The sequence below is a fragment of the Sarcophilus harrisii genome, chromosome 4 (assembly GCF_902635505.1).
Source record: "Sarcophilus harrisii chromosome 4, mSarHar1.11, whole genome shotgun sequence".
Classification (NCBI taxonomy): domain Eukaryota; kingdom Metazoa; phylum Chordata; class Mammalia; order Dasyuromorphia; family Dasyuridae; genus Sarcophilus; species Sarcophilus harrisii.
This window is the reverse complement of record NC_045429.1, coordinates 385,773,510-385,787,033: the sequence shown is the minus strand read 5'-3', so window position 1 is coordinate 385,787,033 and position 13,524 is coordinate 385,773,510. Positions and strand designations below refer to the sequence as shown.

Sequence of the window (13,524 nt, the reverse complement as noted above, 5' to 3'; positions counted from 1 at the left end):
GTCGGATTTGAACTCATGAAGATGAGCCTTAAGCTGGGGCTCTGCGCCCACCGCGCCAGCCGGCTGTCCTGTGCCTTTAGTAGGCGCCGGCTGTATGCTAAGTCCGCTGCTAAGGGCCCGCTTGTGCTGGGACTCAGGCCGAGGAGGGGACTCGCAACGGCGCCCGCTGAGAGGACGCAGACACTTGTGGCCGCTCCGTGTCCCGCCGTAACCACCGCGCCGAGGAAGAGGACATCCTCGAGGTCTACCGTCCATTGGCCCCGCTTTCGCCCTGCCTCTGGCTGCAATTGGCCCGTGAACCGGGATGGCCCCGCCCCCGTCTCTGGGCGGTGTCCTTAGGCTCAACCAATGGGGGCTGCGCAGCCGGACTCCTAGTGCCGGGAGGGGCGGGCCGGGCCGGAGGTGGTGCCTCAGCCCTGGGCTGGGGCTGACTACGTTACCCGGAGAGTTAGGTAAACCACGCCGGGGCGCTTCTCGGGGAGCAGGTGAGTGAGGCTGGGGGCGCGGGGGACTGACGGCGGCAGCCCCCTCCCACTCCGGCCCCCCGGCCCGGGAAAGCCCTCGCCCCTCCCCCAGCCGCGCTCTCCGCCCTCGGGAGGAGCGGGCAGCCGGGGTCGGACGCGGGCGCGCACGCGCGCGCCCGGCCCGGGACCGGGGTTGGGGGCGGGGAGGGGGGCGAGACACGCCGGCTGCGCGCGCTTCCCGCTGCTGTCACTTCTCGTTTCCTCCTACCTGCCGCTCCCCGGGCGGAGGGTGTCCGGCCCTGCATCCCCGCGCGGGGCCTGGGCGTCTCTGCTCGCGGGCGCGTGAAGGCCGGGCCCGTGCGCCGCGGGGAGGGCTGCCCGGGCCCCTCCCCCCGCCCCCCGTGGTCCCAGGTCCGAGGGCAGCCGCGCTGCCCCCTCTTGCCCCCCTGCCTGGGTGCCTCCTCAGCGTCGGGCAGATGATCGTCCTCAGACTCGGCGAAGCGGCCCCTCTTCCTCGGCGTCAAGGAAACCCGTTGGGTTTGTTCAATCACGCCTTGTGTATTGCCGCTTCACTTAGTGGCCTGCAACGCGAGCCCAGCGGGGCCTGCCGCCGCCTGGGGAACTCGTGTGCAAAGGGAGCGCGGAAGCGCTTATTAAAGACAGTTTGTAATGAAAAATAATCTTCAGCATCACTGATATGCCGACTTAACGAGTGCCTATCAATAAATAGTTATATATATATATATATGTGAGCCAGCAGAGCGTGGCTTAGAACACTAACTAGTTCTGCTTTTCTCACTTTGCATTGTTTTCTGTAACTCTTAAAAAAAAAACTTTTAAAAATACACTTTTAAATATATATATATTATTTTAAAATACTTATTTCGCCTACCCTGGGGTCATCCCGCGGGTACATTAGTTTTAGCAACACGTCTAATGATTATGTTTGCAAACTGAGAGTGTCATTTTGTATCTCTAGAGTTATACCAGAAATATGGTGGAGAAAAGGGAAGTAGATTTGATTTTCACCATGATAGGGTGTATTGTCTTGCTGTGTAAACATGGGCATTTTAGTTACGGACCGTGTTGCACCCCAGATTTGTTCTGAGGAAGATATAGAGAGTGGAAAGGGTGTTAGATTTGGCGGCAGAGGACCTGTGGATAGACGGCTCTGGAGTTAAAAGATCAGCGTTCAAATTGTATCTTTGCATAGTCAAATATTGTAACTTTGTATATTTTTATATGATTTGCATAATTTTGTATATTTTAAAAACTAATTTTGGGTAAGTCACTTGACTTCCCTTAGCCTCAGTTTCTTCATCTGTAAAACATGGAGATTAGATGGCCTCTAGATTTTTGATGCTGTAAAATCCCACACAGAACATGACACTTAATTAAAATGTTCTTCATATATAAGATGAGGAAATGGAAATAGACCATGTCATAGTCTCCACCATCCATAAATCTCTCCTACTAATCCACTGTCTCCACACACAGTGTTTTGACATGAGATTCGAAAAACTCCTGGTGGAGAAATTTCTTCCTCTCACACAGATAGCAGCTTCCCTCCCTTCTTCCTCCCCACCCCCCACTGACTGCCTTAGAGAATTGCTAAGGAGAAGGGGCGGGGGGGGGCGCGGGGCTCGCGCAATGAGAGATTACAATACTTGTCCAGAGTCTTGCCAATAGGCACAGCAAGATTCGAACAATTGCTTTCTTGACTCCTGGGACCCTTTCCAGTCTACCAGTGGTGTCAAACTCAAGTAGAAAGGGAATAACTAAACAGCAATAAATCCCTCTGAAGTCACATATTTAGTAGATTTTAAAATGTAAATGTTATCTGTTTTATCTTTTTGTTTATTTTGTTATAATTACATTTTAATCTGGTTCAGCCTATTAGACAATGTTGATCTTCTGGGACCCCTCTCCTCAATACCATGCTAACATTTGCTGTTTTTATATGTAAACTAATAGATTTTTTTTCTGCCATTCAGTAATTCCAACTTTCTAGATGACACTGAGCAGCCTGATTCTTTGTACCTAGCCAGCTAGGAGAGCAGACTTGATTCAGAGCTAAGCCCAGGTAGTACGATTCATTGTCCCTCCTGGAAAAATCCTTCATGCATATATAGCCTATCCTTTTTCTAGGACCTTGAGTGCCCAGGCTGTCTCCATCTGCTTGATATTTCAAGGAGGATTTAAAATCACTACACAAATTATGTCATTGACACGAGATTCAAGTTCCCTTTCTGAAACGCCTGTCATGAGTTAGTGAGGATAGAGTTATTTGTAGTCATGTGAATACATTATTTCTGCTCCTCTAAAGGCAGACTAAGAACCCAGTGGTGAAACACACGGGTAATTCTGTATTGCATGGATAATCCAAAGAACCTCAGCATCTTTTCTTCCAACCCAGAGTGTTTTTGTTCTACCAGGTTGTCTTGCAGAGAGATCTTCAAGGAGTTGATTATCTATAATTAAGTGGAGGAGTTATATGACTTTTGTTTGAGGTGCTGATAGGGAGTTGCTATATTCTCCAGGAAAGTTTTTTGCTATTTGGACTGGAAATACTAATTTCCCTAGAGATGGCAATTTCATGTTTTGCTTGGGAAAGGTCAGTCCTCTGTTTCTTTGTTTTTGGAAAAATATCCAGAGGTTGCCTTTTATGTTTTCCTGAGAGCATAACCTTTTATTCCATATTCCTGCCCAGTACTTAATTTCCTTCATCCCAACTTGACTGCTTCTTAATAATAATTCATTGCATCATGTATTTCTTTTCTTAGAGCTTTTATATACATCTTATTTAAAGCAACAACCCCAAGATCTAAGAGCAAGGACATCATTATACCATTTTGCAAATGAGGAACACTTAGTTTCACAACTCTTAGTTGGGCAGATCTGCCCAAGATCACAAAGCTAGATGGCCAAGTCTGGAACTCAGGTGTTTTGTCATCTTTCTCCTTCATTCTTTCTTTCACCAGATGTTACTGCCATCACTTCTGCATTGTGATCTCAAAAGAGTCTAGCTCAGATTATGCCACAAAGTATTTCTAAAATAAAATGTTTTTTAGAAACTAGAGTACCAATGTGGCCCAGTAAGTAGAAAAGCACACAGTATTAGGATTTAGGAATTTTGATTCCAATCCCAACTTTTCTATTAACCATTTTTTTTCTATTAACTTTTTTCTTAACAAGTTACTTCCCAGCTGTCCGCAGACCCTTCATCTACAAAATAAGGGAAGTGGATTTTTCCTCTCTTCCCCCAGTTTCTTTGTATTTATCTTTTTTGTACTTTGTACTTCATATATTGTTTCCTACAGTATAATGTAACTCCCCAGGATGGAAAATGTTTTGTTTATCTTTCCGCAGTGTAGCACAGAACCTGGCACATAGTTGCTGTTTAATAAATATTCTTCTTCAATGTTCAATGGCCTCAAACTCAAATAAAAATGGACCACTAATCCATACATAAGAATTCCTGGCAGTCACATGTTGACTTATTTTTTTAAATAACATTGTGTCTTACTGTATTTTTGTTTATTTTGATAAATATTTTCCTAGTTACATTTTGTAACTTGTTTCTTCAAGGAGTGTTGAAGGTCCCATGCTTTGGGTAGTTGACATCTCTGAACTAGATGATTTTTAAGGCCTCTTCCAGCTGTGTAACTAACCTATGATTCTTAATGTTAATTCAGTTTAACAGCCAAAATGGCTTCCTATTGAAAAATGTTTATTAAGATGCTAAAAGGATTGGAATGTTAAAATATCTTGAAAGGCCAAGTACCTTTTTTATGTCCATTGATGTTCCTGGTCTTTCTATGCACCTTTCAGTATCAAGACATCTGGAGGTCAGAAGCCCTTGTTGTTTATTGTCTTGATATCCTTTGTACTAAGGTACATTCTGCCTGTTACGTGGTAAGACCTTAACAAATGCTTGTTGAATTGAGATTGACTAGGATTACTGATAGAGATAGAAATAGGGTTAGAAATGGAGATGGGCAGAATTGGAGTTAGAAATAGAATGAAGGTTTCCAGATTATAAATATTAGTTAATTCTGGGCATGTGGAACATCAGCTGCTTCTGCAAGATTTTCTTACTCTTCAAAAGATTTCATGGTCTGGGGGAAGAGTATTCTCTGCAGCTGGGTAGTCCAGATACCTGCCCAGGTAAGCACTAGTACAACTCCTTTTATAGCTGTCTAGGACATATTTTTGCAAGTGCTTGAGTGAGTTTCCCTAATACCTCTAGATTTGCCAATTTTGGCCTAAGATTCAAGAATTTTCTATTAAATATTAAGGGTCAGTTCATTGGAATCCATGCTGGTGAAACAGAATCCATGGTAACATCAGGAACAAACAGCCATTTAAAATCAATGAGCAGAAAGAATTTAGAATCTGAGAATCATAGAATGTCAAAGCTAAAAGGGACCTTGGGGATCCTCTAAATCAGGTCCCTTATTATGGCAGATGACACAATATCCTTTTTGGGAACATTTAATGGATTTATAGATTGTTAATGCTGGAAGGGAATTTAGATATTATTTAGGTGATGATAGTGTAGTAATGGAAATAACATAGGCTTGGAATTCAGGATACCTGGGTTTAGAGTCTAGTTCTGTCATTAGCTGTTTTACTTTAGATAATTCACATCATTCCCAGAGGCCTCCTTTTCTTCATAATAACAGTTAGCACTTATTACTAATAATTAGCATCCATATAGCATTTACAGCTTGCAAAGCCCTTTACAGATATGTGATTTATCTTCTCAACAACCCTGAGAAGTAGCTATTATTATCATCACCATTTTATAGATAAGGAAACTGAGGCACACTAAAGTTAAGTGACTTGTCCAAGGTGACATAGCTAGTATCTGAGACCAGACTTAGGTCTTCCTTACTCCAGGTCCAGTGCTTTGTCTGCTGTAGAACTTAGCTAACTCATTTGTAAAATGAAGGATTTGGGACCAAATTCTCTCTAAGGCCCCTGCCAGCTCCAGGTCCTTTGATACCTTTTTTTTTTTTTTTCTGAGACAGTCCCTTCATTTTACAGACTCCAGGCCCTGGAAAAATCTGCCTTAAAAAGAATGCAACTAGAAGTTCTAGAGGGCAACAAATAGATGAAAGATGGAAAGTAGTTGGATCTGGAGTCAGAGACCCTGAATTCAGATGTTGACTGACACTTTTATTAACCTTGGATGTATAGCCTTGACTTGTATGGGCCTCAATTTCCTTATCTGCAAAATGAGGAGTGTAGAGTGACCTCTAAGGATCTTTCCAGCCCCTTCCAGGCTCTAGAGCTGTGAACAAAAGATCTCCTGCAAATATCTCTAGAAAAGAGGTCCCCCCACCCCAGATGCAGAAGCTACTGGAGTAGGCCAGTTTAAGTATTATATCATACATATACAAAGTAAGCCAATGTATCTTCCACTAGCATGTACCAGAAATGCAGGTCACCATCAAAGCATCTGGGCTTTTTGTAACCCAGAACCATCAAAAAAGATGGGAGCTCACTGAGTGAGAGGCATCAGAGCCTAATAATCAGAAAGCTAACCAGCTGTGCAGCACCTGTGACCCAGATTGGGCTTGTGACCCTGCACAGGTCACTCAGCCTCTCAGTGTTCTGGGAAACTTTCTTTAAGACTACAGATTGCAGACAAGGCAATGACCTGCATTGGAAGAGGGACTTTCCTTAACTGGCCAATTTTTTATACTAAGTGAAATCACAGGACCAGTCTCTATCCTTAAGGAGATTTCATGACTGTGGGCCTTGGATAAATAAATCAGGGACTTGACTGTTTCTGGGAGTCTCATCTTCCTCAATGGGTCTTTCACAGGTGACAAGTGAGGTTAGAAATAGTCTGACTTTCTAACAGGGAAATAGTTCTTTGAATATCAAAGATAATATAGCAGTAAGGAGCTTGATGGGATTGTAATGAGAGCAGCCACCTGGATATTCCCATGCAATCCATCTCACCAGTGTTGCTATCATTAGGATACGGGAGCATTGGATCCATAATCATGTTCTTTCATTCCAGGATCCTTTAAGAAAGGCCTGTTGCCCACCTCCAGGGGCTCTGCATTTTAGTGTCCCTATAGAAGTGCTGTGAGGTGGAGAGGTAGGTCATGAATAGGACTTGAGGTAGGTGGGAGAGGAGAATGTAAATTGAAAAAACCCCCACTCATTCCTTATGAAGCCATGTACAGGTGAAGGGATGGTAACTTATATTGGGAAAACTGCTCTATTTGTAATGGCCCACTTTCTGACTGGGAGGTTGACTTCTTTCTGGAAGGGTAGAGGAGTCTTAATAGGGATGAAGTAGTGGCTGATATCATTAACTATACAAAATTTATCTCCTGTCGGATCAAGCCCAGAACTTGGGTCAGACCCTGCCTTAGATACTTTACTAGAGAAGTGACCCTGAGCAAATCACTTTACGGTTTCAGTGGACTTTGGGGGCCTCATCTGCAAAATAAGGATAAAAATCAGTACCAACTCACAGGGCTATTGAAAGGATGTAATGTATCTTGAAAACTTTAAATCATTATATCAACACCAGCTATTTTAATTTTGTAAATCAGAGAGCCCTTAATTTTCTAGGCTACAGTAATTCTCCAGGGCCCCAGCATGTTTCTTCTACTTGCTGATGTGTGTCCACTCCTCATTGGTTTCTGTCACTTGTATTACAAATATCTCAAGTCATGGGGAAAAAAAAGAAAGAAAGAAAGAAATCCATTATCTTTCCTTACTGCCTATGGGGGGAGGGGGGAGGCACAGAGGAGCAGATGGACTTTGGAATGTTGGCTTCTGGGAGGTTTCATGTCCTTAGATGTGTGTGCATGTGGGCCCAAGAGCCCCTTTCCCTCCACCCTTCATCAGAATGGAAAAAAACAACAGACCTTTATTAAAGGATTACTTTGTGCAGAGCACTGCCCCAGCCACTGGGGCTGTTACAAAGTGCAGCTAAAACAGGGCCTAGGGTTAAGCCAAGCTTGCCTGTGGTCAAAAGTAGGAAGTGCTGGAGGTGACATTTGAATACAGGTCTTCTGACTTCAGAGCCAATGCTCTGGAATCTATCCTTATGGACTTTAGAATCTAGTAGTCTATTTAAGGGTAGAGACAAAGTTATTTTCTTTTTTGTGTCTGGCCTATTTAGACATTTAATGGTAGTTAAACCATAGTAGACATTTAAGGAATGTTCATAACCATTTTTTGGGGGAAATATCCCTCCCCTCACTTTCTCCCACTCATAGCACTAGGAAATTGCAGTAAAATACTGGAGTGGGGGGGAATGTGTTTACCTTTTATTTTTAAATTATAGACAAAAGACTTTTTTAGACAAGACAAGAAAATTGGAGGTCCCAGAAAAGAAATCATAATGAAGACTGTTTGGGATCTATAGGACATTTGGCTGCTGTAGTAAGCCAGTGGAGCCCTTGTGATTCCCCTGTGGGTTAACTCAGCCTGCTCCTACCTAACAACCAAAGCCTCCCAGCCTAGCTCGCTCTCAGGGGGATGGACCAGGGCAGATGGCTGCCGTAGGAGTGTTGCATTACAAGGGCTGACAGAGCTGTTGTGCTCTGGACCTAACCCTGACATCCAGGTTCAACCACCACCCCTTGGCCAGAGCCACTTTTCAGTTGTCCAAGTTGGTTCTTTGTATACTCAGCCAAGTGTGACTTGATAGATGGTGGCCAAAGTGTTTGGAGACATGGCCAAGAACAAGCTTTGGTGCTGGGTTGATGAGGGTTATGGAAGGAGGTGATGCTCAATGGTTTCTAAGGACAGTGCTCAGCCTTTGGTCAAAGTAAATGCTCCTAAAGGCAAGGCAGTGATTATTTCTTATGTAATGAGGTTCCCATGGCTGCTGTTTTGAGAGCATACAAAGTTTATGTACCTTTTGTACCTCCTCCACACCACCCCACCCAACTTAAGCTGGGCTGTTTTTGTTTTCTTTCTTAAATAAACAGAGTGCCTCAAACTTATTCCTCATGCTGCAGACTATATAAGTACTTAATATCCAGTGCTCTACATTTGCTTTTAAAGCAATAATTTACATCTCCCATAAGGCACTGCTTTTCTCCATAGTATTTTTGACATGTCCCACTGTCTTTTGGCCTTAAGATTTAAGGGCAGATCCTCTTTATGTTACTCCATGAAGTTCATTTTGGGTCTAAATAAAACAAATGCAGAAGAAAGTGGGTCACTTGGTTTCATTCTAACTGCAAGGAACTGCAGGCCTAAGCAGGTTTGCTAAAAATCTTCAAGTCAGAAGGGACATTCTGCCAGATCTACTCATTCAGTTTTTTCAGCCACATACACCTGAATAATGAGATCCAATACTGGGGTATTTTCTATAGATATTTGTTTAAAAAGGTTCCCAGGGCCCGAGTAAGTTTCAGCAAAAATGTTCTTGTTTTGCTGGGTAATTTGGATTACTGTGGGAAGGAGATTTTCCCCATATAACTCTGGGTGCCCTAGTCAGACTTGATTTGTTTGTTTTTCCCCTCCTCCACTCAGTCCTCCATCACCTGGCCCTACCTTAGCTTTGAAAGTGTCAGGTAACTAGAACCTGCTTCGTCTATTAGTCAAATAAATGGGCTTTGCAGAAGGACCTTGGGAGAGAGGAGTTGGCTAAAACCTTCATTTCCTCATTTAGATATCACTTTACCTTCACCAGGTGTGTCAGTTGCACATCTTGTCCCCACTTGTTTGGGAACCACAAATTTCCCCACCCCCACCCCAATCACTTCTGCGCATCAGCAAACTTGAAGTGGGCAAACATTGTGTGGTGTTGCTTGGCAGACTTGTTTATAAACTGTACACCTTCTGAAGAACTTTTTCTCTAAGAACTTCTGAGCCTGTGGAAAGCTTAGCTGTACCTTGGAAAGGAAGATACTCACTGCCTACGGTGTGCCAGGCATTGTGACAGGAGCTAGGGATACAAAGCCTTGTCCCTGCCCTTGACAAGATTTCCAGCCCTTAATGCTGGGATTTTCCTCCCTTTCATTCTTCAGAATACTTAGCTGTGGCTAGGTAGACTCAGTGCTTGGACCTACTGAGATTTTTTGCTGCTATCCCACAGTGACTCGGGGCTACCTTGCTTCCTTTTCTGAGAAATCTACAAAGTGCTGACTATTCTCCCTGGCTAACTCAACTAGTGAGAGACCAGCTCTGCCTCCTTTCCCCAGGCTTGGAGTCTTCCACTCAGCCTTTAACATTTTTCTCTCCAGAGGGCACCAGGGGTTGAGGCTCCCTTGATGGCAGAATCTTTTGATGGCAGGCAGAGCCAATTTATAAAGGTCCTTAACTACTGGGCTGAATTGTCACTTACTCTAGTGGCAGTCAGGTAGCATGAAATGTTTTTGAACACTGATGTGATGTGGTCAGACCTGTACTTGTGGAAGATCATTTTAGCAGCTAAGTAGAAGATGGATTTGACAAGAGAAAGAATAGGAGAGGAGAGGATTCAGTTAGGCTCCAAGAGTGGTCTAGAGAGTTGTAAAGGTGGGCTTGAATTTAGATGGCTGTGTGAAAGGAAAAAAGGGAACAGATAGATATTGTGGAGTTAGACTCCTCCAAACATGGCAACTGATTGGATATGGGGATTTTTTAGAAGCATACTGGGACCCTCACCAGAAGTAGAGAAGACTGGAGGAGGGAGAAAGATGAGTACTGGTAAATACATCAGACATAGTGAGTTTGATATGGGCACAGAACAGCCACGAGGTGTCCCCCCTATTGTCCAACACGGGAGTATTTTTTGCTTACCCACAGCTCTAATTCTTTGCAAGTTATTATGTAATATGTAATAGTCACAAGTGAGAGGACACCAGAAAAATTCCATAGTATGATAGGATCATAGAATTTAAATCTGGAAGGGACCTTAGAGACACTATCCTGTGTAGTTCCTATGGCCTAGAGAGATTTAAATGATTCACCCAGGGACATATAGTATAATAAGTAGCAGAGTCACATTTGAACCAAGGGTATCTCTGATTCCAAATCCTTTTTTGCTTATACTGTGATGTAAAACATAGCAGAATCCCAGGTTGTACATATATAATATGTAATTTATTTGTCTATACATGTATATGTATACATTTTGCAGTTTGAATACATGTATTATATACATACATATACATATATATACATTTCAGGGGAAAGATTGGGATACACATTTTATATTTTATGTTGAGTGAAAGTAGGGTAGAACAGGAAAGAGAATACTACTAACATATTTTGAGGTTTCCCCATACTTTGACTTATAGGATTTAGACCCAGGAAGAACTTTTAAGTGTCATCAATTCTTCTCCCCTGAAGACTGAGAGGTACATTTGACTTGTCTAGAGCAGGCTTTCAAATTAAGTGTCCTTTCTCCCACTCCTAGTTTCCTATAGGTTACTCAGTAATGATGACAGATGTGTACAAAGCACAGTGTATTGCACACAGTTGATTTTGGTTCCTAGACACGGGGGAGGGGGGGAGGGAAGAAAACATCTCATTTTAAGAACTTACATGGTGAGCACATACCCCATAATGAGACAAAGAAGTTCAAAGGCATCAAGCCAGAATTTGTTTTGCGAACTATCAGTCAGTCAACAAGTATTTATTAAACATCACCAATGCACCAGATGCGGAGGACATGAGTACAAAGAATGAAATAGAAGAGATGTATATGTAAACACTTAAATAGCTTGAATTTCAAGTGAATAAAAACAAACATAAATCAGACATTTTGAAAGGGAGGTCAGGAGTAGTTGGGAGGATCAGGAAAGGCTTCTTGCTGAAAATGGTAGGGTCCAACTACAGAAATTCAGAACAAAAGAGATTCATTTCTACCTGTGCCTCTTTCCTTGTTTATCCTGTTTTGGAATCTCATTCTCTCATTTCCCTTCCCATTTTTATCTTTAATCAAGAGTCTTTTTTAATGTTTTTCCACCTTTCCTTTCACACATGCTGTTTCAAAATGTGATGGAAGAGGAGGGGTATTGTCAAGCTCTTCCAAGAAACAACATTCACATGAAAGGTTGCACATTTTTACCTACATCAGCAGTTCCCAATTTATTAGTATTATTTTTTAATCTTCAGACTCTTTCATAATTTTGGTGGTTCACCTACCTCCATGTGCTTTCTCTAATCACTTCAAAATAGTCACTGTTTAAGGGTGACTTCCAAATTTAATTTTCAAGACACTGAATTTCCATGGATTTCACAGCCATAGAGCATCACTGGAAGAGTTGTCAGTAAAAACAACAGACTTTTGTTTCATAATGAAGCCAGTTGTCACCAACCTTTCTTAAGGATCTGGGGTTTAGAAGAAATTGAAAGAATTATGCTTTTGATTAGACCCTAGTAGGAAAGATAATAACTTAATGATTAACTTATTCCTGAAACCAAAGAATAACCTTTTTTATAATGTAAAACTTCATAGTATAAGAAACCACTATTCTATGATCCATCAGCCAACTTTGGCTTCCTGATCCAATGAGATAATATTTATAAGGCTCTTAGAACAGTGTCTGGCACATTAATTGGTCCTTAATAAATATGTTTCCTTGGAACCCTACTTGAAAATGAAAGTGAGGCAGTGTGGAAAGGATGCTGAGTTTGAAGTTTTGAGGACATGGGTTTTCAAGCCAGTCACTTAGATTGAGGACTGTAGGCTGGGTTTGCAGAAAGAGATGCCTTTCTTTGAGAATCACTCTGTTGTGGATCTGAGAAAAGATTCCTTGTCCTCATTTAGATGTCAGCAGCTGAGGATAAGCCTAAGAGTTTATCTAACAACTCCTCTTTTCATTAAGGTAGATATTAGAGTGTCTTTTCCCTTGCCTCTCAGAAATAATTTATTTAATCATCCTAGACAGAGCTGAACATCCCTTCTCTGGAGGTCTGTGCTTGCGCCTGAGGTACACTAAGATAGGCAATTATAAAAACACATTCAGAACAATAGGTAATCTCTTTCAGTACTCCTTTATATGAGTTTTTGGATTTGACATTTTTATTACAGATATTTAAAATGTGTTTGTTCTATTATATCTGAGATTGTTATCATTTTTCCGGCTCCTTCTTGTCCTGTCTGTAAGTAATCTTGCATCTTCTTCCAATTCCCATTGGCCTCTAAGGATTTTCTTTGTGCCTTCCCTTTCAGACTCTTCTCAGGGGGTGAACCATGATCACATTCATGAATTCAGACAGTGAAGAGGAAGTCTGCAATGAGAGGACATCCCTGATGTCAACAGAGAGCCCCCCAGCACGGTCTTATCATGAAGGGATCTGTACAGAAGAACGGGACAAGGAGATCCAAGAGGTAGGTCCATGCCCGTGATAAAGGGGAGCAGCCATGCAGATGGACTGGCTATTTGTAGGTTTTAAATAATTTTCCTGAGATGATTGGCCTTTAAATACTCAGACCAAAAATTTGCTATCATCTCCAGATGATCAATACTGGTGAAGAGGCAGCCAAAAAAATGCAGACAAACCAAAGTGTCTCAAATACACTTTACCTTTGGCTTTGAAATGTGTGATATGATTTTTAGATCTATACAATTACCTTCCCAGTTATGCAATTGTTCAGGATGACACTTTGTTCAGAGTAATGTTAAAATGGTTTTGATTCCCAGAGAAAGCACTGATGGTGCTGATGGGTATTAGAAGGGAAAAGCCCAGAAATTAATTGATGCCAAGAGGAAATCAGCCTGGGATTAAACCTTTTGTTGGCTGATCTACAAATTAGAACAAATGAGACTATTAATAAATATTTACATCATGTTTTATAGTGAGGCAATGGATAATATATTTGACTTGGAGTTAGAAAGAGCCAAGTTAAAATCCAGCCTTAGACATCTCCTAGCTATGTAAGCCTGGGTAAGTCACTAAACCTCTGCCTGCCTCAGTTTTGTCATCTGTTAAAATGGGATTAAGAATAGCTTTTGTATCCGAGGTGAGGATCAAATGAAATAATAATTGTAAAGCTCTTGGCACAGAGCCTGGAACAAGGTTAATGCTATTTAAATGTTTATTATTATAATTGTTGCTGTTGTGGTGATTTTTATTGTTGTTG

General features: G+C 42.0%; 1 protein-coding gene across 3 annotated transcripts in view; it reads left to right on the top strand.

Annotated features, from left to right (window-relative positions):
• Positions 1 to 376: 376 nt before the first annotated feature.
• Positions 377 to 13,524, top strand: part of PSEN2 (presenilin 2) — a 36,269-nt gene continuing 23,121 nt past the window's right edge. For 2 of the 3 annotated variants that reach the window (XM_003767759.4, XM_023502024.2), the window contains exons 1-2: positions 377 to 485; positions 12,613 to 12,771. In XM_003767759.4, coding sequence (XP_003767807.1) covers positions 12,634 to 12,771 — 138 coding nt within the window. In that variant the 5' untranslated portion in view covers positions 377 to 485; positions 12,613 to 12,633. Of the gene's footprint in view, positions 486 to 879; positions 1,002 to 12,612; positions 12,772 to 13,524 lie in introns of those variants that run through there. The other variant, XM_031967017.1, reaches the window with a different exon arrangement.